The sequence below is a fragment of the Panthera leo genome, chromosome E1 (genome assembly GCF_018350215.1).
Source record: "Panthera leo isolate Ple1 chromosome E1, P.leo_Ple1_pat1.1, whole genome shotgun sequence".
Taxonomy (NCBI): Eukaryota; Metazoa; Chordata; class Mammalia; order Carnivora; family Felidae; genus Panthera; species Panthera leo.
Genome location: NC_056692.1, coordinates 25,597,406 through 25,624,343, shown reverse-complemented (window position 1 = coordinate 25,624,343; position 26,938 = coordinate 25,597,406). Strand labels below are relative to the sequence as shown.

At 34.8% G+C, this 26,938-nt stretch overlaps 1 protein-coding gene across 12 annotated transcripts in view; it reads right to left on the bottom strand.

Annotated features, from left to right (window-relative positions):
• The window catches only part of BCAS3 (BCAS3 microtubule associated cell migration factor), a 608,014-nt gene that overhangs the window by 294,757 nt on the left and 286,319 nt on the right, over window positions 1-26,938 (bottom strand). For all 12 annotated transcript variants that reach the window (XM_042915733.1, XM_042915732.1, XM_042915730.1 and 9 more), the window contains 3 exons: window positions 6,445-6,569; window positions 4,294-4,459; window positions 2,259-2,359 (listed from right to left, as the gene is read on the bottom strand). In XM_042915733.1, coding sequence (XP_042771667.1) covers window positions 2,259-2,359; window positions 4,294-4,459; window positions 6,445-6,569 — 392 coding nt within the window. The remainder of the gene's footprint in view (window positions 1-2,258; window positions 2,360-4,293; window positions 4,460-6,444; window positions 6,570-26,938) is intronic.

Below are 26,938 nucleotides of genomic sequence, written 5' to 3'. Positions count from 1 at the left end.
TTATTAAGAGCAAGTGTTGTTATTAATATTTTACACTTATCAAATTATTGAGAGGTGGTTTGGTACTGGAACTCGGGCCTTTTTATCCTTGGCCTAAGCTAGTCCATCTGGAATGGTCTAACATGAAATGCATTTATATTACATATTTTAACTAGAAACTGTAGAATCATCAGTGACTACTTTCTTACAAATTATCTCTAATTCTTTTCTATTCCAACGCTGCAACATCTCACAGGTTTGTCCTGTCTTCTCTGTAATACAGACATAATTAAAGCCATCTCACCTTGCTCCAGGGTCACCGAGCCTCCACACCCCTCCCCTCCTCTGAACCTCCCATTACAACACTGCCAGAGCGATCTTTCTTTTTTTTTTTTTTTTTTTTTAATTTTTTTTTTTCAACGTTTTTTATTTATTTTTTTGGGACAGAGAGAGACAGAGCATGAACGGGGGAGGGGCAGAGAGAGAGGGAGACACAGAATCGGAAACAGGCTCCAGGCTCCGAGCCATCAGCCCAGAGCCTGATGCGGGGCTCGAACTCACGGACCGCGAGATCGTGACCTGGCTGAAGTCGGACGCTTAACCGACTGCGCCACCCAGGCGCCCCCAGAGCGATCTTTCTAAAATGCAGTTCTGATGGTGTCATTCCAACGCTTGAAAACATTTGGTGGTTTGCTACTGCCTATAGTGGTAGTTCTTAAACTGTGCACCTGGGGATCTCTGTAACTGGAAGAATTAGACAAAGGTGTTTACAGCTGTTAAAATCAAGTAATGTCAATCAGCTTAATTTGCCAGGACACAAAAATCAAGGGACAGAGCTGCATTTGGTTTATGCCCCTATCTTTGTCTTATATATCTGGGACTTGTTACTATTTGTCTATGGAACACAATAAATAACAAAATATCAGAATAACAAAACAAAGAAAACCATTATTAATTCTGAGTCAACTCTTCTTAATTCAACACTATTTTCACCACTGTTGAGAGGCAGGGAGAAAATGTTCTCCTGATTTTCATGTGATATTATACAAATTACATTTTTTTCCCAATTCAAATGATAAAAATTAAATACATGCTTCAATAACCTAGAACCTAACAACTTTTATATCTTCTGCTTCTTGAACCTGAAAATGACTTACCACACCCCCCTGTGAGGGCTTTAGCAACTAAAGTCATTGCCCTCACAGTTCACTAATATACCCATCTCATTTTATTTTACTTCTTTATTAAATGCCTGTCTCCTGCATTAGTGAAGCAACATATTCTTCATGTTAAATCACAAGTGCCTGACACACAGAAGTCACTCAGTAAATACATGCTGGAAGAATCAGTGAGTTCAATTTTATAAGAGAGCAAGGCTGCCAACTATTTGTTACAATTATGGAGTTTCAGAAATTTCAAGGAAAGTCAGTAAATTTTCTGTTTCCAGTGTAATATGTAACACATTATAAACATAAAATAAAATAGTTTTAGAACTATTTTACTTCATGCTGCATAAAACAGCCAGGCAAGATAGTAAGTTCAATACAACAAAACTCCATTAAAAGCATGTCAATGTTGATTCTTTAGGAAGTTTCTTAAAAATACAGTGCTCATAGCCATCAAGTGAAATTAAGGATCCAGTCAATTCTAAAAAATTAAGTTATAATTGTAAAGAATTTTTAATTCTATGAACATAAACTGGATAATAAATACTAAACTGTCTTTCTATGTCTCCCCTGCAAAAAACGCTGTTTCCAGTTCACTGTACATTTTTCCCTTACGCGAAAAAAGACCGTGGATCAATCTCTATAAATGTTAGGGCTTAGATATGAAAGTAAACAAATAAATACCCCATGGAGTTGCAATCATTGCTTCATCGTTCCAAGTAAAATCCTACAAAAAGAAAAACCTGCTGATACTTTCACGGTGAGAAGTGCTTTTTTTTTCATGTCAGAAACAGATACCAAGTTTTATGAAGTTTATTATATCCTAGTATCTTAATTAAAAAAATAAAAACTCTGGAGACCATCAGATATACCCCCCATGAACTTATATAATTGCAGGAGTATATCTCATGGCCAAGTAATATGAATAGAGGCATACTTAATGTGTGCTAAAGCTTATGGTTTACTTTTATATTAAATTTCTTATTTGCCTCAATCTGATTGTTTACAGCCTATGGGCCAGTGGTCATATGCATGGCTGCATTAAAAGTCAGCATTTTAAGATGAAATCTCAAAATACTGTATGGAAAATAAAAAACAATGAGAACTACTTACGGCCAGCAAGCAGGAACTGATAATACTGGACTGCATCGGCAGCGAGGAGCAGAGGGTGGTTCGCATTAAATGGTGGTTGCAATTCATTCCATTGAGGAGTTCTAAGGAAACAGCAGAAGAATATTAATATTTAAGCTTAATAGATGGGATGTAAATCACCATCACTGTCACCACTTATAGACACTGATATAAACTCACACTATCTTTGCAATCATTAAAATGAACTTGTTGGAGTGCTGAAACCTGAAATACAAGGCCATCTGCTTAAAAAGAATAAAAAGGTGGCAGGGAGTCATACAGTTAAGTAGAGCTGATATTAGTTTAATGGTAGAAGACCTACTAACAGCAGAGACAAGACATTCAAAGCACTGGACAGAGAGGGAGTGTAGAATTCAAATGTCAAAACTAAGTAGTTCTAATTTTACTTCATTTTGGACAACTGTTAGAGCTCACTATTCAGAATATGTGTGTATTTTAAGATAAAATAAAGCAGGTAAAGTGGTTTTTAAAAAACACCATGCAGTTAAATTAATGGTTGACTTATTACAGACTTAATTAGTATTTGAGTTCCAAAATAAGCCACTTATTTCAACGATAGTGCAGTAATTTTAATTAGATCTGCCTGCTCCTAAATAGCTTGATAAATAAGATATTGATCAGATCAATCTAGTCCAGTAAAGTAGTAGTAAGAATGCTGGAGCCTCCCAAAATCAATATAAGAATATTTTAAATGTCAAAAGGAGAGGCTTATTTTCAGATCCATTTTTGTCTGTTTCCTTCCGTACCTGTCAGGACAAATTTTTTTCTGCCTCTTCTGTACCACTGTACACTAAATTGAACAGGTATTATTCTAGATTTTATTTCTCCCTCTTTAATACTTGCTTATAAAGATTCTAATGATCACGTACTTTTTAGAAGGACTCTGACTCTTAATAAACATTTCTACAGTGCTTAGCCATTATATCCTGGGGAATCACTTTAAAAGGAAACCTTCCAATCTATTTATATTAGTTTCCAGTCCCCTTAATGGCTGTTCCAATGTACTGTCTATTTTCAGTGAACATGAGAATGGAAACAGAGGAAGCATAAAGCTCTATCTGTGAGACAGAAAACAACCCAAGTCCTAGAAAACATAACACAAAGATGCAAGGACAAAGTAATTCAAAAGGTGGCATACAGTAAAGACAACTGAAAGCATATGATCACACAAAAATTTGTATGTGAATGTTCTTAGCAGCATAATTCATGACAACTAAAAAGCAGAAATGTCATCAACTGATGGATAGACAAAATGTTTAAACAAATGGATACAAAATGTGGTATACCCATGCAGTGGACTATTATTTGGCCATAAAGAGGAATGACACATGTTACAACATGGATGGACCTTGAAAACATTATGCTAAATGAATAAAGCCAAATGTAAAAGGTCACATTTTGTATGATTCCATTTATATGGAATGTCCATAGTGGGGAAATCCAAAGAGAAAGTAAATTGTGATTGTCTAGAGCTGAAGGGTTGGGGGAAAGTGCGGAGTGACTGCTAATGGGTACAGAGTTTCTTTTTGGAGGTGATGAAAATTGATTGTGGTGATGGGTACACTACTGTAGGGAAACCTACTGAAAATTCAGTTTAAATGGATTGTATGTACATTATATCTCAAAAAAGGAATTACTGATAAATGCAACAGCAGAGATGGATCAAAATAATTTTGTTGGGTGAAAAGCAGTAAGACAAAAAAGAGTACACACACTATGATTCCATTTATATAAAATTCTAGAAATTATAAACTAATCTCTAGTTGCAGAGAGCGGTGATTGCCTGGGGTTCAGTGGGTGAGGTAGGGATAAAGAGGGGCAGGAGGGAAAGACAACAAAGAGGCAAAAGAAAACATTTGGGGGCAATGGATATTTTATAATGTTAATTATGGTGCCAGTTTCACAGACGTATACATATGTCAACTTTATCAAACTGTACATTTTTAATATTTTATACTTCAATAAAGCCACTAAAACAATGGAAGGAGGTACTAACCTAACCAGAGTCCAGCTGGCTCGAGGTGATGTCATCACTTCCAGTGGGGTGTCATCACTAATCTTGGGGGCAGTGCTGAGTGGTCGTGGCTCCATCATGTGCTCCACTAAGGTCCCATAGCAGCTAATAATGTAGAGAGATTCAACGACAACTTGTTTGGACTGATCTACAAACAGAAAAAGGGAACCTGGTTGTGTGATAATGGCATAAAAGTAGCACAGCATAAATTTTATAAGTTACTGACCTTTCAGAGGCTGAAAGAGAACTTTCTGAGGCTGTTGAGAGAAAATACAGCAGGAAATTTTTTACATGGTGCCTGCTCCCTGCCTAAAGGTTGCCTCTTGGAAGTAGATGCTAATGAATATGAGAATCTCTGTGCTATCAAAATATTTTTAAATCTTAAGCAATTAATTTCAAGAATGTTGAAAATATACCAAAATTCTAATACAGTGAAACAATATTTCAGTTTTTTGTATTTGTCTGCAATGTAATTTGTTCCACATTACAAAAAATGAATGACATCAGGTGGGACAGGGAAGGACTGACTGGAAAGGAACATTGTATGGACTAAGATTTAGTTACAAGGGATGTACTAACTCAACTGCATGAGAGGCTCTCTGTATGCCTAAATTAGCCTAACTTCTCCTCTACTTTCTCTCAGAAAACTTTGTCTTTTAAATCTGGATTAAAATCAACAAATGAAAAACATGCAAGTCCTCCCCCTCCCCCCAAATCCTCTTTCTTCTTTCCTCTCCATGGGATCACTGGCCCCTATAGTAAATGAAGACCACTCATACTTTAAGGTCAGGTGCTGAATATGGATTTAATCAAATGACTTTATAAGGAGTACACATGTCCTCACGACCAAAACAGGTTTAGTCCTCTATCTTGGGTTTTACAGTAAACCTAGGAGCATATAAAATCACTCATGAATGCTGGGTGGGTCACCTTATCTCCATGCCAGAGGAATCAATTACAGCTGATTTGAGAAAATGGCTAACGACCAGTCAGTCAGACATAAAGGAGTAGTAAGTTAAAAGGGTAATTAGAACAGAAGGGAGAAGCATTTGAAATCGAGTTTCACGGAGGGTTTTAACTAGTAACAAAAAGTCATTTTGATAGCATCATTAAAACTAAGGAGGTAACAAAAAAATAAAGATGGGATAAGAAAATGGAAGGCCTGCATACTTTACTGTATCCTTTCCCACTTAGGCAAGAAACCTGCTGTGCCTGAGATCCTATTTCCAAGGAAAGGGTCACAGAAAGGCGATAACAAGGGAGAGGGCTGATGTCTGACTGCCAGTATTAAGTGTAAAGCAGAGCCATTTTGCCAAGAACAATACAGCCTGTGGAACACGGCAGAAAAGTGCCTCGCTAACAACTCAGTTTCTGACCTACTTTAATAGTGCTAAAATAATAAAGACAAAGTCTTAACACTCAACATTAAATACCTGTTCCATGAATGCAGGCACTCTTCTACACAAGAAGGAATAATACACTAAAACTATAATTATATAAATTTTAGGTACTGATCTTGGTGACTGAAGTAGGGATAAAAAAAAAAACTATATAAATTCAAAGAAGCAATGGTTACTGTAAAAGAGGACTCCTATTTCTGAGTGGGAGACTGTTTTTATCTTAATTTATAACACGACAAAGTTGTCGGTAGTTTTTGGTTTGTTTTTTAAAGTCAAGACTGAGCTTTAGAAAACCTGGGTTCAAACTCTGATACTATCACCTCCTAACTGGTGCCTTCAGCTAAGACATTTAAACTCGCTGATCTCAAGCTCTTTGTCTCTAAAACAGGGATAACAAGGGTTTTCCTTTCCACACCTCGGAGGCAATGTAATGAAATTAGCTTGTCAAAAATGTAATGGAAAAAAAATGTATAATGGTATGGAATTAACAATGTTGAAGACACTGGTAGACTGTGGCCAACAAAACAAAATACAAACATTCAGATGGGCTAAAAGTTTATTTCACGTTTATAGTGAGAGGATAGCCTTTCTCCTCCATGAGGCTTGAGTAGTTGAGGATGGATATGCTAACTGAATGGAAAATGGATTTAGAGAATACTGGGTCCAAGATTATTCAAGGAGAACCACTATGAATTTTACTAAAGGCAAATTTAAGCATCAGTAAACTACATACCTTTTTCCCTTTTCAGACCTGCATTATTTGCAAACCACGATCTGGACGTCCCAAACATTGCAGCCACGCAAAATTCTCCGCCCATTGATTTGCTGGGTGAAATTTGTGGAGGTGGTTTAACTTTGCTTAAAAAATAAAATTATAGTAAGAAAATTACCATGATGGAATCACAGACCTCAAGACAGTGACATATTTTCTTCAAAATTCTACCCTAAGTATTCAAACCCTTCAATGTGGACATGCATTTCGCCTTAAGTAATAATTGGCAGCGTGAGATTGTGTTCTGCAGTAAAAGTAAAATTAGTTCAAAATTCCAGAGTATTATGAGAATAGTAACTTATAAAAATGATAAAAATTAACTCCTTGACTTATGTGCTGGTGAAATCCAACTCATTTCTTTTCAGATGAATGACATTTGTCTGGAGATTTTAAAGAACAATAGAATCAACATAAACATCTCACAATAATAAAATAGTTTATCATTTCATTTTGATATATAAGATGTGGGATTGACACATCATGTGTGGAAATAACGAGATGATACAGTTGAAAGCACACACCATGTGTGAAAATAACGAGATGATACAGAATGAAACCCTGCAAATGGTCTCAGCCACAATGCTATGCACAGTGAGACAATGAATGGGAAGATCCAGTGCTCTAGGGCAATATTCACTGATCTGCCTATTTGTTGTTTATTTTTTCTTCAAGGGTCTGTGAAAATGATGTGTCTGTTTTTGTTCTGTCCTTCACATATTTGAGGACACATTAAGTAACTGATGTAACTACCATAAAAAAGTACTTGCTTTCTTGTTTTCTCCAATTTAGCTTTCATACCATCAACTTCTAATATCAACCTTTCATCTTCTGTGACTCTTTTGGCTTGGCAAAGACTTCCTCAAAACTCACTGACAATCCTGCTGACCACCTCAGATAAACAATGGTAAGGTTTTCTCTAATTCATACACCAGAAAATAGCCTTGCTGCATATTGGTCAAGATCACAGCCCAGCTGGGACACCAGAGCTCTGATGTTCCTACCCTGCTAGTCAGTCTCCAATGTCAAATAACATTATTTCTACCTTCTTTTGTTCACTATCCTCTATCTCTTTATCTTTTAATAAAGTATGATTAGGTAGAGAAAGATTGGGTTTTGGAGTCAGGAAGAAACCTGGATACTGCCACTTATTAGCTGGGTGATTTTGGTTAAGGTATTTAACTTCTTAGAGTTCAGACTACTAATATGTAAAATACAAATAGTAATGCCTACATCATACGGTTATTTTAAGCGTTTTTTTTTATTGTATTTGTTCTCTAAGTATGTTCCCTGGCTAGTAGTACCACCTGAGAACTTCTTAGGTATGCAAATATTCATCAAGCCACACCCCAACTCTGAGGGTGGGGCTAATAATCTGTGCTTTTTTTTTTTTTTAATAATCTTTTTTTTTTTTTTTTTTTTTTTTAAACAAGCCCTCCAGGAGATTCCAGTGCACGTTCAGGTTTAAGAACTGCTATATTAGGAAAAGTACATAAAGCAATCAGGGCAGTGCCTTCCCATATTATGGTACTCAACAAGCCCTTCCCATATTATGGTAGTCAACAATGTTAACTGTCTTCTATATGGCACACAGCCTTAACCTAATTTTCAAAAACATCAGACTGTGCTTTGGTTATCTCAGTTTCCAGGTCCATATGACACTTGAAATAGGCTTCCACATATTTTATTTCCCCAGCCTTCAGCTCTGACATCTTCCTGCTAGGGAAAGCAAAAAGCTTGGATCAGAGGCAACTGTGATTGGTCTTTTTGGTCTCTCCCTTTGTACCAAATCTATGGTAATGCACATTGTCATATATGAAAAGGCCTCTTCTTTCCATCATTTACATTTCTTAATCACTTCACATCATCACCCATAAAAATCATACCAGTCACAGTCCGACTTCCACTGACAGGGGATAAAGACATGTTTTTTTGTTGTTTTTTTTTTAATTTTCTGTGAGGAAATGAATCTGGTTCTACAAACAGTTTCACAACTTCCTTGTTGCATTTGCCACAACTACAATAATCTACCAACAGGAAAGAAGACACCAGCCCACCCCCTCCTCCACCCCGACCTACACCAGAACAAACATGTACCTTTCCTCCATATCTGGGTAACCAACATCAGCTTATCCCTTCTGGTTATGATGCTCTCTGCTGGAATACCTTAGAGTCCAAATTCTACTTCAAAGCCTTTATTTCCATCACTGAACTGCTATCACTGAGCAAGTAAGTTCCTATAACTAGCATCTTTTAGTTCCTCTGGTCATTTTTAACCCTTAAGAGTTTGGGGAGGTTGGAAGAGAGGAGGAGAGAAAAAAAAATTCCATAATTTGTTGAAAGGTGTTTCCAATTATGTGACTATGTGTTTTTACTAGAATCACCATCAGGGAACAATAATACTACAATGTACAAATAAGCTTTCACAGGGACAAATTCAAAGCTCTTTGCAAATTACTGGATGCTATTTTTGTTTTGTTTTTTTTAAGCATGTGGTAAGCAACAAGATAGAATACAAGTGAACAGCATGACACTTCTTAAGAGAGGCTATGGTACAGATAAAATGTGCCTACTGAACAGACTTAAAAAATAGTTGCTATCAGGCCAGATAGTTACCTTCACAACACAGTAATAAAGAGTAGAAATATGGTAGGATATCAACTTAATCTTTGGCCATGCAAAAATATATTCTGTGTGTGTTTTTTAGCTTATTGTCTATTCAGTCCATGACAAAAGCTAAAACTTCTTACGCTTCCATAATATTACACATAACTCAGCAGCTCAGCACACAACTAAAAAGCATCAACATGGTATTATCTTACACAAACTCATCTGCTGCAGAGAGTAAGTATCTTATGATAAAAGTATGCTTAAAATTATGTAAAGAATCATCATTTTAAGTTTTAGACCTTATTTCTTCTTTTTCTTCTGATAGGGTCTTAATAAATCATATTAGTAAAAGTTTGTGTTAAATAAGTGATTAAAAGAGTTTTTATCCCTGAGAATAACTTGCTACCTTGTACATGGTATAGTGCTGTGTACTGGGGATAGAGCATATTTGGTGTATATATTCATAGCAAGTCATTTCTATCATCAATCTATATTTGGAATGACTGTGGTATTTAACAAAACAACATAAAAACATGCATGTGTCTAGAAGACTTTCAGAAAAATTAAAAGGAGAAATAATCTGAAGAAAAGGTTACTATTAATAAAGTATTCCTACCTAAAGGGAGAAAATTTAATTTTGACTAACTTTGCTCTTTATCCTAAGTTTTAAAAAGACCAACACCAGGAATTTTGGATGGAAGCAGAAATGAACTTTTCCAAAACGACCCAGAATATTTCTATTGCAAAATAACGTTCTGTTGGCAGAAAAATAAAACACTGAAAAGTGAAACATACGTGGAATGAACAAAAGATAAAAGTATTAGTCTTGTAAATCATGTTCACTTTACATTGGTGACCCAACCGTTTTAGAAAAGCATTCCATTACTACCTTTTTTTTTCTTTCTTCCTCTCAACCTCTCCCTTTATTCTGGGAAAAGGACTTAATAAATCCCATTACAAAACATTTGCAAGTTTGGGGTGCCTGGGTGGCTCAGTCGGTTGAGCGTCCGACTTCAGCTCAGGTCACGATCTCGCGGTCCGTGAGTTCGAGCCACGCGTCAGGCTCTGGGCTGATGGCTCGGAGCCTGGAGCCTGCTTCCGATTCTGTGTCTCCCTCTCTCTGCCCCTCCCCCATTCATGCTCTGTCTCTCTCTGTCTCAAAAATAAATAAATGTTAAAAAAAAAAAAATTAAAAAAAAAACAACAAAAAAACATTTGCAAGTTTAAAAAGAATACCTCTGGGTGTTTGGAGGCCTTCCTTCATTTATTTATCAACGTATTAAATTGTCTTGATATAAAAAATAAAATTTCAATGTATATGGTGTCCAGAAATTCAATTGTGTTGGTTATGGTTTAAATCAGAAAAAAGCATTCTGATAGAGCTTATGATGGACTCCTTTCTACTGAGAACTCTTGCTCTTTACTCTCCTGAGCCCATCATAAATAACATGTTCAAAAATTAAAAGTAGAATTTGGCTTAATTTGTGTGCAGTATGTAAAAGAAAAATGAAGTAAATTCAACTTTCACCATATCGGGCACAATAATGATCATAGAATATCATATTTGCTAAATTTTATACAAGAAAACAACATAATAAAAAGTAAAATAAACATACAAAGAAACAAAAAACCAAAACAAATAAGGTACTAAATTTAAAACTCTGGAGTTTACCTTTTTGTCACTCCTTTTTGAGAGACTTAACCATCTAACTGTTAAGTGAGAATCATTTTCACTGCCATCAGAAGTTCTAGGGACATTAACACTATGACATCTTCCAAAATACTTATAGAGACTACTGAAGTTACCCATTGGCTTTTACTGTATTATATAATCCAATCAGATTAACATATTGAATTTCTCTTGCCTTTTTTGTTTCTCCACACCCTACTGCAAAGAGGAAAAAAAAAAACAAACTAATAATATCTGCTTTAAAATTACAGAAAAATTATGTCCATCTGGATAAATCTACTATGTCCCATAGAACAGGGCACAAATGGAGTATCTGCGGAAGGCATGAAAAGCAGCAATGACGTTCTGTGCCTTGGTTAGAAGGACACAAGCATGGAAAGAGCTAAATTGAGATAGAAGCACCGTTTCTTTCCTTTTCTAGAACATAAGGGTACACTCGATATTCCAGTTTAAATGTTGGACACAATATTGCTGTAAGAATTACAAGTGGTATGGTGTCTTTGTAGATAAGAAGAAAAATCTTTCTTTATATTCTTCGCTGTGATTGAACTTTTAAAAGGAATTTAGAAGTTTTCTCTCACTCTCAACTTTATTTTCTAAAAGAAGAACTAAGAGGGAAACTGAAAGTATTTTATTTCAAATAAAGATATTAATAATATACCTAAAATTATTCTATCACAAGTTATTCTTAAAGCTCTAACAGATTCATGTAAACTTAACAAATAAGAAGATTCTCCCCTCCATGTAAATCTTTCCTTTCAAAAACGAATTTCTAATATTTTAAAGATTCTCAAAAGAACAAGATTAGTTTAAATAAAGTATTTATATATAAATTGAATATTCTCAGGCAGCACTAATTAAAATTTAAATATAGTTTGATATGTAAGTTTTAATTCTTCTTTAACTTAACCTTATATAATACAAATACAGGTTATGAGTATGGGATATATCCAAATGGGCTACTTTTGTCCACACTACTATGTATATATTTTTTCTTGTGATAAGCAATTCAAAAATACCAGCAGTTTAAACATAATACTACACGTACATTAGAAGCTCAATAAATACTTGTTACTTATTTGTAATACTGAAAGCAAAATCCATTTTTAACAATTCACAATGACTATTTCTCTTAAAATTTCTATATTAAAGAAGTATTATATGTGTGATTCTTTTCTAATATTTTATACAGTCATTCAAACTCATATATCCTGGAGGATGTACAATCCCCAGAGTGTAGAAGATGGCTAAAATGTCGAAGACGGCCTATATAACTTTCCAACAAGTTTATTTTGTTATCAAAAGGAAAGACATTATTTTAAACTGACTCACTGCAACTGCATGAATAAAAACAAACCAGTTTATCAAAGAATGAAGAATTAGCAGAAACTGTGATCTATCAAAAGCAAAATCTTAGCTAAACACAAAGGTTGCAACTTGAAAGTAATAAAAAAATTGTATGAAGTGTTCATTACATTTTAAGAGGAACTATAAAAATTTCATATTCTTCCAAAACACAAATGTTAACCTGCAACTGGAAGTACTATAAAAATATTTGTTTGGCATAACGTTTTATTTCGGAACTGTAAATAAAAACATCCTCCGGTTGAATGCTAAATAGCATGGAAAAACAGCAAAAACTGTTAAAACAAAGAAGCTCTTATAAACAAGCTAGAAGTTGTCAAATTTATATTCATTTTGCTGCCTTAATTTGAGGTTTCATTAAGATCTTAATGGGAAAAACATGCACCACTAGTGAAGGAACGTATTTTAAAGGAGGATCTTTTAGGCCAGTATAAGTGACTAAAAACGAGTTTCTTGTGAGCTAACGATGGCATCAAACAAACCACAAAGCAGTCTTCTAAAAGACAGGCAATGATTTAAAAGTCTACTATATTTCATATATCCCTTTCTTTAATCTGGCTCTTTTAATCTTCTTTCAACCTCAAATCATTTCTGGTTGACAAGTGCTTTTGCTTAAATTTGAGGAGCATATAAGCCAGTGAAGGAATGGAGTTTTCTTATTTAACATACAACATTTGTTACTCCATCTTTATTTACTTCCATGCTAAAACTTCAATCTTTATTAACATACTAAAACTCTTTTCTTTGTACTTAGAATGAGAAATTTATCCTAAGATGGAATCTAATTCTAAGTTTAGTCTACAAAGGAAATATGTCATATGTTGAATCTAGCATTTAAAAACTGCTCACTATAAGCTCCTAAGTAAGATCCATGTATCTTATTTGTTTGGGGATGAAATCTGGTTAACAAAAAGAATGAAGATGGACTTGCAGGGAATTTTTATGCACTTATACCCTGAATTTCTTTAAAATAGTTTCACAATCTGTGTCCTAATTTTGATGCTGCATTTCAAGGAGGAAGTCTTTATGATTTGTCACCCTGTTCTAATATGATAATAAAATTTTCAGATGTTCCTGTGGCAAATGAACACTGAAATTAGTTTGCATTACATTAGAGTGTACCTGAAAGAACTACGGCAGTTTCTTTTTATTCAGGAGAAAAATCATTGGCAGGCTTTTCCCTAGGATAATGGGACAGTATGAACAATTCCCAGGAACAGTTATAAGAACTACACACACACGTGCAAAACTCTCTCAAGTATTATGACTACATTTATAAAACTGATATACCTTATATTGCCCCAGTCCTTCTGGCTCACTTAACTCTTAAAAGCAAAAAAAAAAAAAAAAAAAAAAAAAAGTATGATCTAATTCAAAGAAGCTTCTTTTCAAAAATGGTATTTTTCCCTTTAACAACATAGTAGTAGAAGCAGCTAACATTTACTGATCTCTTACTATGTGCCACTTAAAAGATAAAGAAACTGAGAAACAGGAAGGTTTTAGAAAATTACGCACGATCATATAGGTAGTAAGTGTGTGAACTGGGGTTTAGGACCTGGACAGTCTGATTCTGGAGGCCTAACTTTTAACCAGAATATTAAATATACCAGGCTCTAAATTCATTCTACTTCACATCTTTACATGAAAGTATTACATATGCTCTGTTTCTTTTCTATGACTCTCGTGTCTAAGACTGACAAAGTTATATTTTAGGCATTATTATATGCGAATTTAGTAAATAAATAAGTTATAGTGAGTAGGTGCTAATAACTCAAAATAATAAATTATTTAGGGGTTTTTATGTGAATCACAAATTTCTTCATCATGTAGGCCCTTAAATACTTAAACTCTTCAAAACAGAACTGACCCTATTCCTTTGGTACCAAATAAAATGCAGTAAAAATTTATAGGCTATTTCTAGTATACCTTAAATATCTTTATATTTCAAAATAAATCCTATCTTCAAATGTTCAGCACGATACATAAGGCGCTTTTATCACTATACTACTCAAAGCTTTAAACTCTCTTGTTAGCCTTGTCTTATAACATACACTAGCATTATGAGAAAATCCTAATTTCTTATTTTTAAATATTAGTCTGTGATTGTTTTATTTGACTCTTCAAGAAATTAAGTGAAACCAAAAAAAACAAAAAAATAAAAAACCTGCTCTTTTAAAGCTTAAATATCAACATTCATGTCCCATCGATAAATTGTCCAGTAATGTGCATCTATCTGTGATCAGGCCATGCAACTGAAGACAAAAGTACGAAACAGAGTTACTTTTTGAGAGTACAGCAAATGAATTAGGCATGCGGGACTGAACTGGGACTCACCATGGAGCTTTTATGGAAAAACACCCCGCTCCAAACAGATAAGGCCTTCATGGAAAAGGGGGGAAAACGCACAAAAAATTAGAGGAAAACTCATTTCACATTAACAAATACATGTATATCATACTGTTATCGAGTATGGATAAAATAACTGAAAAAATTAGTAATCATTTGCAATTCTGCTGTAGATACTAATGAGTCTGATATAACCAATAAACAGAATGACGTGAAATAACAAGTCCCTTAATTTTCATAGGATTAGCGATTTCAAAATGGTCTATTTCTCCCCCTTTTCTGGAGTACCCCTGTAGGGTTCCTAAGGTAAAATAAAATAAATTTCACTTCTGAGGCCCTTAAAACAAAGTACAAGTTAAGTGGAATAATCAGATAGAGAGAAGAGTGGAATCAGGAGCAACAGATGTGTGGTTGTATGACACAAAATGTTTAAAATCAGCTAAAGAGAACTCAATAAAAAATTGATAAGCATTATTTGCTCTTCACTGATTGCATTCTCAGAGCCACAGAAAGTATGTATTTTCTAGGCTACTTATTTAAAGTAAATTGAACTGTGCATTGCTGGCCAAAGGAACAAACACTAAATATAAGTAGTATGATTTATTTCCATGTAGGGTCACATTCCCAGAAATTAGCATTTCTCTTAATAGTGATAGAGATTGGCTTCTTCTACCCAGCCTGCATTGGGTTAGGTTTGAATACTGTAAAGCCACAATTGTTTATTTTAAATACAACTGGGGATACAAAGTCCAATTTCATTGTTACACATACTCATTAATATTCTGTTCACAGGCATTTCAGACATGCTACACATATTTGCATACAAAGAAGATTGGCTGATTTAACTATATCCAAAAAAAAATGTTGCTGTAGTATCTGACATTTGGAAGTAAGACATAAATTGAGAAAGAAAGCACACTGGCAAAACCTGGATATTCTTCTTCAACTTTGGTGTTAAGAACATTATAAAAATAAAAATTTCTGCCAAATGATTAGCATTAATCTGCCTGTGAATTGAGTTTCACAAAAAGAAACTTGGGTAAAATGTTTTCACAACACTGAGTACAATTCTCAGGACTGATGCACAGAAGAAACAAAGAGGAGAACAGAAAGGTAAGTATCTCTGATTAGAGATACTAATCAGAGAAAAGTGAGTTGGAAGAACTGAGATATCAAAGAGAAAGAAAAGAAACTTTAGAAATGGTGTCAATGCAAAGTAAATCTCTCTCATAGTTAGTAAGACACAACCAAAAGATATGATGTCATTATCCACATTAAAACGTTGGATTTTCAAACTTTTTTAACTGAGACCCATAAAATACATTTTAAGGTGCAGGCTGATGTGTACATGAATACACATAAATTGAAACAATAATTGAATGAATGTATTTTTTGTCTGTAATCAAATTTACTACTTTATATTTCAATGTTTTATAAACATTAATGTTGGGATTTAGTTACAAGGAAGATTAATGCACATTCTGACAGGGTAGGTCTGGGTGGGGCCCTAGATTCTATATTTCTAACAAGCTCCCAGGTCATACCAAAGCTGCTTGTTTGCAGAACCAGTAGTAGCAAAGTGACATTTTATTTTATTCTATATCATTAATGAAAAATAGTCACAATCCCCTTATCTGATTGCATGATTCACAAATTGTATCAGAAACAAAATGTTACTGGAGCTCACCCTGCACTCCGACAAACCAAATACCCATTTAAATAACTCAGACCACTTGAAGACTCCAATCTCAGTAACACAATAACGCCCTGCAGAAATTATCAGAAAATGGAAGCTTCGATATGTTTCTATATGCCCACAAATACTTCCAAAATGAAAAGGTTATTGTTAGCATACAGTACCCAACTTCCTTTGAGTTTCATTAGGCGAGGCACGTGAAATAACAAACAGTTCAAATGATTCTGACACATGCGCTGACCATTGGGAACAGCTAGACATGAGTCGCTCTTCAGTGTATATATTATATCAACACTGGACAGTGTCCCATCTTATTCTAAATATCAGACTACAGCTAAGTCACTGTAAAACATTTGAAAGTTTCATCCTACTCCTTCATGACTTAAAAGGCTTCTCTACTGATACCAAAAGACAACCCAACAAATTGAAACAAAACTTTAAAGTTTCTACACTTCAAAAGACCAGTTGATGCTCCCCACCTGTAGAGCCAGCAAATACCCTTTCCTAGGTTAAAGTTTCCATATATATAAAAAGGAAACATGAATTTGCCAAACAAATTAAACACAAGCTTAAAAAAAATCTCCTAAATTTTCCTTTCTAGGCAATAGCAGTGTATGTTATTAAAAGATTTCAACAACCATTTCCTTCCCCACAATCCTAAAATGACTGTTAACTCTCCAGACACTGTAGTAAACAGGCCGGTACAAAGCAGCAGCAATGTCAAATTTAAAGACAATACGGTTCTCACTGTTCAAAACATAACCCAATTGTGTGAGTTAAAAGCAACCCTCCTTCAACCAAATAAGGATCCATTGGCTAACACAGCTCGAGGAGAAAACAGAGGGCTAGAGAAACTGAATGAGGACCCGCTCTCATATACACTTGGCATGTTCCCCATCTACACTTACCCACTTCTTACCCACTCCTACAAACTGGACCTCTGCCACATACATGTAAAAGAAGAGCCACAAACTCCAAAGAATTAGAGTGACTGACGTAATTACTGACTTTGTATGGGTAGTGTCAGCTGTTCTTTTGAAATGTGCCTGCTTCATCTTTCCTCAGTAGCAAAAGAATGAAAATATAAAGTCACAAAGGACAAGTCCATGATCCAGCTGTCTTTGCCTATGACTTCCCCTCCCCTTTCAAAACCCCACATTTGTAGTTTTATATGAGGATAGTTAGGAGGAAGAAGAGAGTATGTGAGTGGGAGTGTATGTTGAATAAAATGGTTTATATTAACATATGCAACTCAAATTATGATGTTCAGATATTAAGAACTTCTGTGTTTTCTCAACACTATTAAGTTTCAACAGGTTTAACAATCCTGCCATACAAAATCTATTCACTTTGTCGCAGTTATGTCCTTTTTAAGCTGAATTCTGATTCAAAAACATCAGGATTGGCCAAGAGATGAAAAATCCAGAAATATTTTTTATATACTTATTTATAGTGCAACGTGAAGGGACTTGACCATTGGTTCTCAACAGGTTTCTTCCAGAGATTCTCAGAAACCAGGAAGGAATTGTGTTTTATATCGTAATAAATGCTATATAAGTTTTTAAACACTGATTCATTTGGCTGAATGTCACATAATAAAACAAAAGCTTTGGTGTTACTAGCTGAAAGCAAGGCAAACATGAAGGTTTTTTTTATGTTAATTTATTTTAAGAGAATGACAGAGACAGTGTGTGAGTAGGAAAGGGGTAGAGACAGAGGGAGACACACAGAATCCAAAGCAAGCTCCAGGCTCTGAGCTGTTAGCACAGAGCCTGACACGGGGCTCAAACCCACCAGCCATGAGATTATGACCTGAGCCGAAGTCAGATATTTAACCAACTGAGCCACCCAGGCACACCAAGATTTTTTTAAATGCAAGGAAAAAGTAAAACTAGATTTTATTTTGAATGCGCTGAAGTGTTCCATAACCCAACTTTAGCGCTGAAAGGTGTAAATGGTTCAATCATCTTTAAAGAATTAACTGGAGTCTAAGAGAAAAATTCTATAAATATACTCTGAAAGTCCTATTTCTCAATTGCTCAAGTCTTATGAAAATTCAGACACTATTGTATAACAGACATCAGAATGAGCCCATATTATGGACAACTATATGCCAACAAACTGGACAATCTAAAAGAAAAGGAAAAAAACCTTAGAAATATACAACTTACCAAGACTAAATAAGAAATAGAAAATCTAAACAGAACAATTATTAGTAAGGATATTGAATCAGTAATCAACAATCTCCTAATAAAGAAAAGCATAGGACTAGATGGCTTCACTGGTAAATTTTACCAAAACTTTTAAAGAATTAACACCAACTCTTTTTTTTAAATATGAAATTTATTGTCAAATTGGTTTCCATACAACACCCAGTGCTCATCCCAACAGGTGCCCTCCTCAATACCCATCACCTACTCTCCCCTCCCTCCCACCCCCCATCAACCTTCAGTTTGTTCTCATTTTTTAAGAGTCTCTTAAGTTTTGGCTCCCTCCCTCTCTAACTTTTTTTTTTCCTTCCCCTCCCCCATGGTCTTCTGTTAAGTTTCTCAGGATCCACATAAGAGTGAAAACATATGGTATCTGTCTTTCTCTGTATGACTTATTTCACTTACCATAACACTCTCCAGTTCCATCCACATTGTTACAAAAGGCCATATTTCATTCTTTCTCATTGCCACGTAGTATTCCATTGTGTGGAAGTTCTAACATCAGCAATCAGACAACAAAAGGAAATCGAAGGCATCCAAATTGGCAAAGATGAAGTCATGCTTTCACTTTTTGCAGATGACGTGATATTATACATGAAAAACCCGATAGACCCCACCAAAAGTCTGCTAGAACTGATACATGAATTCAGCAAAGTCTCAGGATACAAAATCAATGTACAGAAATCAGTTGCATTCTTATACACTTACAATGAAGCAACAGAAAGACACATAAAGAAACTGATGCCATTCACAATTGCACCAAGAAGCATAAAATACCTAGGAATAAACCTAACCAAAGATGTAAAAGATCTGTATGCTGAAAACTATAGAAAGCTTATGAAGGAAATTGAAGAAGATATAAAGAAATGGAAAAACATGCCGTGCTCATGGATTGGAAGAATATTGTTAAAATGTCAATACTACCCAAAGCTATCTACACATTCGATGCGATCCCAATCAAAATTGCACCAGCATTCTTCTCAAAGCTAGAACAAGCAATCCTAAAATTTGTATGGAACCACAAAAGACCCCGAATAGCCAAAGTAATTTTGAAGAAGAAGACCAAAGCGGGAGGCATCACAATCCCAGACTTTAGCCTCTACTACAAAGCTGTAATCACCAAGACAGCATGGTATTGGCAAAAAACAGACACATAGACCAATGGAATAGAATAGAAACTCCAGAATTAGACCCACCAAAGTATGGCCAACTAATCTTTGACAAAGCAGGAAAGAATATCCAATGGAAAAAAGACAGTCTCTTTAACAAATGGTGCTGGGAGAACTGGACAGCAACTTGTAGAAGAATGAAACTAGATCACTTTCTTACACCATTCACAAAAATAAACTCAAAATGGATAAAGGACCTGAATGTGAGACAGGAAACCATCAAAACCCTAGAGGAGAAAGCAGGAAAAAACACCAACTCTTAAACTCTTCCAAAAAATCAAAGTGGATGGAACACTCCCAAACTCATTTTGCAAAGCTAGCATAATCCTGATACCAAAACCAGAAAAAGACACCACTAGGAAAAAAAACAAAAAACAACAAAAAAAAAAACTATAGGCCAATATTCAAAATGAATATAAATGGAAAAATTCTCAATAAAACATCAGCAAACCAAATTCAGCAGCACACTAAAAGGATCATTCACCATGATCAAGTGAAATTCATTCTGGGGATGGCAAGGATGGTTCAACATAACACAAACCAATCAACGTGATACATCACATTAGTAGAATGAAAAAAAATCATATGATCATCTAGCAGACACAGAAAAAGCATTTGACAAAATTTAAAACGCATCCATAATAAAAACTCTTAACAAATCAGGCACAGAAGGAATATATCTCAACATAAAGGCCATATAAAACAAGCACAGCTAACATCATACCCAATGATGAAAAATGGAAAGCTTTTCCTCTAAGATCAGGAACAAGACAATGGCACCCACTCTCACCACTCTTTTTCAATATAGTACAGGAAGTCCTAGCTAAAGCAATCAGGCAAGAAAGCAGAATCGAAAAAAAAAAAAAAAAAAGAAAGAAAGAAAACTGTCTCTATTTGCAGATGACATAATTTTATTTATAGAAAACCCTAAAGACTTAACCAAAGAACTGTTAGATCTATATAGATACAAAATTAACATATAAAAATCAGTAATGTCTCTATACACTAATAAAAAATTTTCTGAAAAACAAACAAGGGATTCAATCCCATTTACAATAGCACCAAAAACAATAAAACACTTAGGAATAAATATAACTAAGAAGATGAAAGATCTCTACTCTGAAAACTATGAGACATTGATGAATGAAATCAAAAAAGACACAAATAAATGAAAAGGTATCCTGTGGTCATGTACTGTGAGAATTAATGTTAAAATGTCAATACTACCAAAAGCCATCTACAAATTCAATGCAATCCCTATCAAGGTTCCAATGGCATTTTTTATAGAAATAGAAAAAAACTTCCCTAAAATTTATGTGGAACCACAAAAGACCCCAAATAGCCAAAAAAAATCCTAAAAAAGGAGAACAAAAGCAGGAGGCATCACACTTCCTGACATCAAGTTATACTATAAAGCTATAGTCATCAAAACAGTATGGTATTGGCATAAAAACAAAAGGACCAATGGAAAAGAATCGCAAACATACATGGTCCACTAATATTTGACAAGGGGACCAAGAATGCTCAATAGAAAAAATGCAGTCTCTTCAATAAATGGTACTGGGATAATTGGATATTCACATGTAAAGAATGAAACTGGACCCAAATCCTATACCAGTCACAAAAATTAACTCAAAATGGATCAAAGATTTAAATGTAAGACCTGAAATCATGAAACTCCTAGAAGAAAATACAGAAACAAAATCTCCTTGACATGGATCTTAGTAGTAATTTTTAAAAGATGACACTTAAAGCACAAGCAACAAAATTAAAAATAAATTAAAAAGCTTCTGCACGTCAAAACAAACCACGAACAAAGTGAAAAGACAACCTACAGAATACAGAATGGGAAAAATATTTTCAAACCATCTATCTAATAAGGGCTTAATATCCTAAATATATAAAGAACACCTGCATTCAATGGCAAAAAACAACCCAATTAAAAGATGGGCAAATGACTTGAATAAACATTTTCCCAAATAAGATATACAAAAAGCCAACATGTTCATGAAAAGGTGCCCAACATCAGTAGTGATTAGGGAAGTGCAAATTAAAAGCAAAATGAGACGCCACCTCATACCCCTTAACATGCCACCATCACAAAGACAAGAGATAAACAGCCAAACTACAGAGAGAGCCCAAATTTCCATTGACTGATGAATGGATAAAGATGTGGGTGTATATATACACATATAAATGTGTTTGTATACACACAGATACACACACGCACATATATACATATATATACATATATATACGTGTATGTATATGACAGAATATTATTCAGCCATCAAAAAGAATGAAATCTTGCCATTTGCAATGATGTGGATGGAACTAGAATGTATTATGCTAAGCGAAATAAGTCAGAGAAAGACAAAAAACATGATTTCATTCATATGTGGAATTTAAGAAACCAAACAGATGAACATATGGGAAGTGAGAGTGGGGAGGAGAGAGGGAAACAAACCACAGGAGACTCTTAACAATAGAGAACACGGGTGCCTGGGTGGCTCAGTTGGTTAAGCATCTGACTTTAGCTCAGGTCATGATCTCACGGTTTGTGGGTTAAAGCCCCACAACAGGCTCTGTGCTGACAGCTAGGATTCTGTGCCTCTGGCTCTCTCTGCCCCTCCCCCACTCACCCTCTGTCTCTGCCTCTCTCTCTCTCTCTCAAAAATAAATAAACATTGGGGCGCCTGGGTGGCTCAGTTGGTTAAGTGTCCAACTTCGGCTCAGGTCGTGATCTCGCAGTCCGTGAGTTCGAGCCCCATGTCAGGCTCTGTGCTGACAGCTCAGAGCCTGGAGCCTATTTCAGATTCTGTGTGTGTCTCTCTCTGACCCTCCCCCGTTCATGCTCTGTCTCTCTCGGTCTCAAAAATAAATAAAGGTTAAAAATAAATAAATAAATAAACAAACAAACAAACATTAAAAAAAATTTTGAGGGGCGCCTAGGTGGCTCAGTCAGTTAAGCACCCAACTTCAGCTCAGGTCATGATCTCACAGTTCCATGAGTTCAAGCCCCGCACTGGGCTCTGTGATGACAGCTCAGAGCCTGGAGCCTACTTCGGATTCTGTGTCTCCCTTTCTCTCTCCCCCTCCCTCACTCACTCTCTGTCTCTCTCTCAAAAATAAACATTAAAAATTTTTTTAAATTAAGTAAAAACAATAGAGAACAAACTGAGGGTTGATGGAAGGAGGTGGGTGGAGGATAGGCTGGATGGGTGATAGGTATTAAGGAGAGCACTTGCTGTGATGAGTACTGGGTGTTGCATGTAAGTGATGAATCACTGAATTCTACTCCTGAAACCAATATTTCCTGTATGTTAACTAATTAAAATTTAAATTAAACATGACAAGAGATAGAAATGCTGCCATGGATGTGGAGAAAAGGGAACCCTTGTGCATTGTTGGTATAAATTGGTATAGCCACTATGGAAAACAGTGGGGGGGGGGGGTGAAATCCTCAAAAAGTTAAAAATAGAACTACCCTATGATCCAGCAATTTCATTTCTGGGAATATGACCAAAGGAAATAAAAATACAAACACAAAAAGATATCTACATCCCCATGTTCCTAGCATTATTTACAACAGCCAAGACATGGAAACAACCTGAGTGTCCATTGATGGATAGATGAATGGATAGATAAAAATGTTGTGATGTGTATATGTATATGTATATGTATATGTATATGTATATGTATATGTATATATTATATATATTATATTATATATTACATATATATTAACTATATTTAATATTTATTTAATATATTATACATTATAATGGAATATTATACAGCCATAAAAATATGAAGAAATCTGACCATTTCAAACAACATGGAAAGACCTTGAAGGTATGCTAAGTGAAATACGTCAAAGAAAGACAAATATTGTATGATCTTATTTATCTTAAGATAAATCTTTAAAAGAAGAACTCAGAAAAAGAGATCAGATTTGTGGTTCGCAGATGCAGAAGGTAGGAGAAGGGGGAGTTGGAGGAAGGTGGTCAAAAGGTACAAAGTTTCAGTTATAAAATAAATCAGTACTAGGGATGTGATGTACAACATGATGGCCATAGCTAACTCTGTGGTATGACATATAAGAAAGCTGTTAAGAGAGTAAATCCTAAGAATTCTCATCACAAGGAAAAAGTGTTTCCTTTTTTCTTTTCTTCTTTCTTTTCTTTTTATTGTATCAGTAGAAGATGGATGTTAGCTGAACCTATTGTGGTAATTATTCCACTATATGTGTAAATCAAACTATCACGCTACACACCTTAAACTTATATAGTGAGATACATGTCAATTATGTCTTAAAAAAACTGAAAAAAAATAAGCCCATATAAATGTTAAATGTAGAGAAAATGGTATGTGTAAAATTGCAAAGACGTATCCTCTACCAATATATCCTAGGAACTTAAATGACTGTTACATTCTGTATATCCTCTGTTAAAGAGCTACAGAAATGGACTTACAGTTCTCACATACATATGAGCAAAATTAGTCCTTGTGTCAATTTTTCCAGTGTTACTTATAACTTTTCATTAATTTAATTTTAACCACTCCATAATAAAGACACCCATGGCACTGTTGGCTCTCAAATTCTTGATCTACAGGGCAAACTGAAGCTGAAACAGACAGGTTCACTATCTGAGATATACTCAACATGCAAATTTAAATTACAAACTCAAGATTTTCATTAGAAAAACATTAGATAATGTTAAAATTCTACCAGATGTTTCAGAAGAGATTGGAATAGCACAGACTATCAAATTTCTGTATCAAGTTACCACTGTTGATTTTTAATAGTAGACTTAATTCAAAAACTAAAAAATCCACAGATTTATGGTAAAATGGAACAAACCATGGTATATTTTAAATACTCTACTGATGGAGCATGAAAATTGTAAACTCAAACTGTGGTAAGTATATTGTACATGCAGATATATCCATATCCATTCTAATGAAAATACATTATCTGTTATTTTATATTTGGAACCAAACATTTATAACTTTAGTTATCAAAAACTAACACCTATATAAGACAAGGCTGGGAAGTGGAGAATTACCATCTACTACAGTATCTGGTGAGCCTTTCTCCAAATCTTTCCCATTTAATTCTCAGAACTTAGCATATAAGGTTTGGGGCTCAGGCAAACTTTAGATAAGCCAAGGAAGGAATGGACCTTTCTGCAAGGCCTACTGTAGGCCAATGTCATTTACCCACTTAGCAACCTCTATGGCAGATTTAGTCTACAAATTTGAGATAATCAAATAAATGCTATTAAATATTTCCATTTCTAAATAAGAACAATCATCTATGTTTTCTAAATGAAGCTCTTGTTACTGGCCTATACCTTGACAATGAGTGAGGCTTAGAAATTAAGGAATGGAACCAAAGTCCTGGTAGGAACTCACACAATGTACAGCTAAAAGATGATAATCCAAATACATAAACTTATATTCTTCAGATGAAGAAACTTATCTAGGACACACTGGTAATACGTAGCAGAGCCAACTGAGAAGTCAAGGCATCAGATTCTAAGTCAATATCCTTTGACTACATCAACCTATTTCTACAGTGTCGAGCTTTAGGTTCTTAATACACACTTCAAATTGCTCACAAAGACATGAATAAATATAAAGACAGGAGAAGGGAAAAGAACAAGAAGCTTCTCCACTTAAGACAAAGGAAACATGAAAGACAACAAATCATCTCATGTTTACTTCACTGTTAGTTAAGAGTAAGGAAGTAACTTCATTACCAATATCTGTATTTTTTATTCCCATGAAATTACTCTGATCTCTTTTAGAAATTTGCTGCTCTCTAGGGGCGCCTGGGTGGCTCAGTCGGTTAAACGTCCGACTTCGGCTCAGGTCACGATCTCGCGGTATGTGAGTTCGAGCCCCGCATCGGGCTCTGTGCTGACTGCTCAGAGCCTGGAGCCTGTTTCAGATTCTGTGTCTCCCTCTCTCTCTGACCCTCCCCCGTTCATGCTCTGTCTCTCTCTGTCTCAAAAATAAATAAATGTTAAAAAAAAAAAATTAAAAAAAAAAAAGAAATTTGCTGCTCTCTATTTGTCCCTGGACAATGATATGTATAGGTTAATAACTTTAGATTTAATGCACATAAAATTAAGCATACTGATGAAAAATTATCTATTTAGTAAAATTTTACATAGGAAGCATTCAAACAAACAATTATCACTTACTTGATTCAGTAATTCAACCAAACATCTATGAAATGCTACTTAATAAATCCCTACTATTAACACTTAACACTTCAAAAAAATGAGCAATTCCTTAGTACCCAGTTTCACTTTAAGAGATGAGAACTATTCTTATTTATGTGTCATAAAACATGATGGAGGTTTTTCCAGTTCTCCAGTCTTATACTGGAAGAAAATGGACCCTGTTTGAATGAATGATTATTGAGCCAAGTGATTTCTAGCACTTCTTTTGCCTTCATCAATGTATATTGTAGTCAGGTTAAGCAACAGCTGTTGCCAAAATGGGCCTTATTTCCTCCAAGTGCTGCTTCAAGGTACAGAACATGAAGGTGTAAATACATCTGTCTTTTGCCATTTGCAGTTCTACTGGCCTTGTGTATGTCTTGAAGTAAGACAGATGGTCCCTGACATTGCACAGGCTTCCAGGGATATATATTTCCAAAAATAAGAGGGCAGATGTGAAATATGGTAAGCACACGTTTTATCCCCTCAAGGTTTGAACTGAGGCTTCTATCTCAATTTGAATATTCTAGTATAGGATTCTAGGCAATCCTTAAAAAATCTCTGTGCTAGAAATACAACTTTTTGTGCTTATTTTGACTTTTTGCCAAATATCTAGGACATGGAGTAAATAAAGGTTGATGTAGCCTAGGTAAGTACATGATTTTATTAGATATATTATCAGGTATACTGGAAGTAATCACAAAACTTACATGTCTATAAATGAGTCAGCTCTGTGCTTTATTTCTACATATTCTATGTCAAATACTTCTTATTAGTTTTATTTTTAAAATGCTACCAGAGGCATTTCATAGAAGCAAAGTTAGAGTAAATGAGAATTTCTAGAATGAAAAGAGACCTGGAAAATGAAAACCCCATTTGCTCATCACTCTGGTAACCTTAATATAGCAAGCAAAATTCTCAGTAAATGTAACAAAATTTAGTGGAAATAATGCAAATTAGCTAACTACAGTCACGAGACTTGGTCATAGTAAAAAAATGTTAATAAAAATGAAATAAATATAGCTTTTAAAATCTAATGGGATGAAATCTAATGATATGAGATGTATGGGATTTGGTTCAAATCTCAGCATATATAAAAAATGGAAATTAAGGGAATTTTTTTTCTCATAAAACAAATA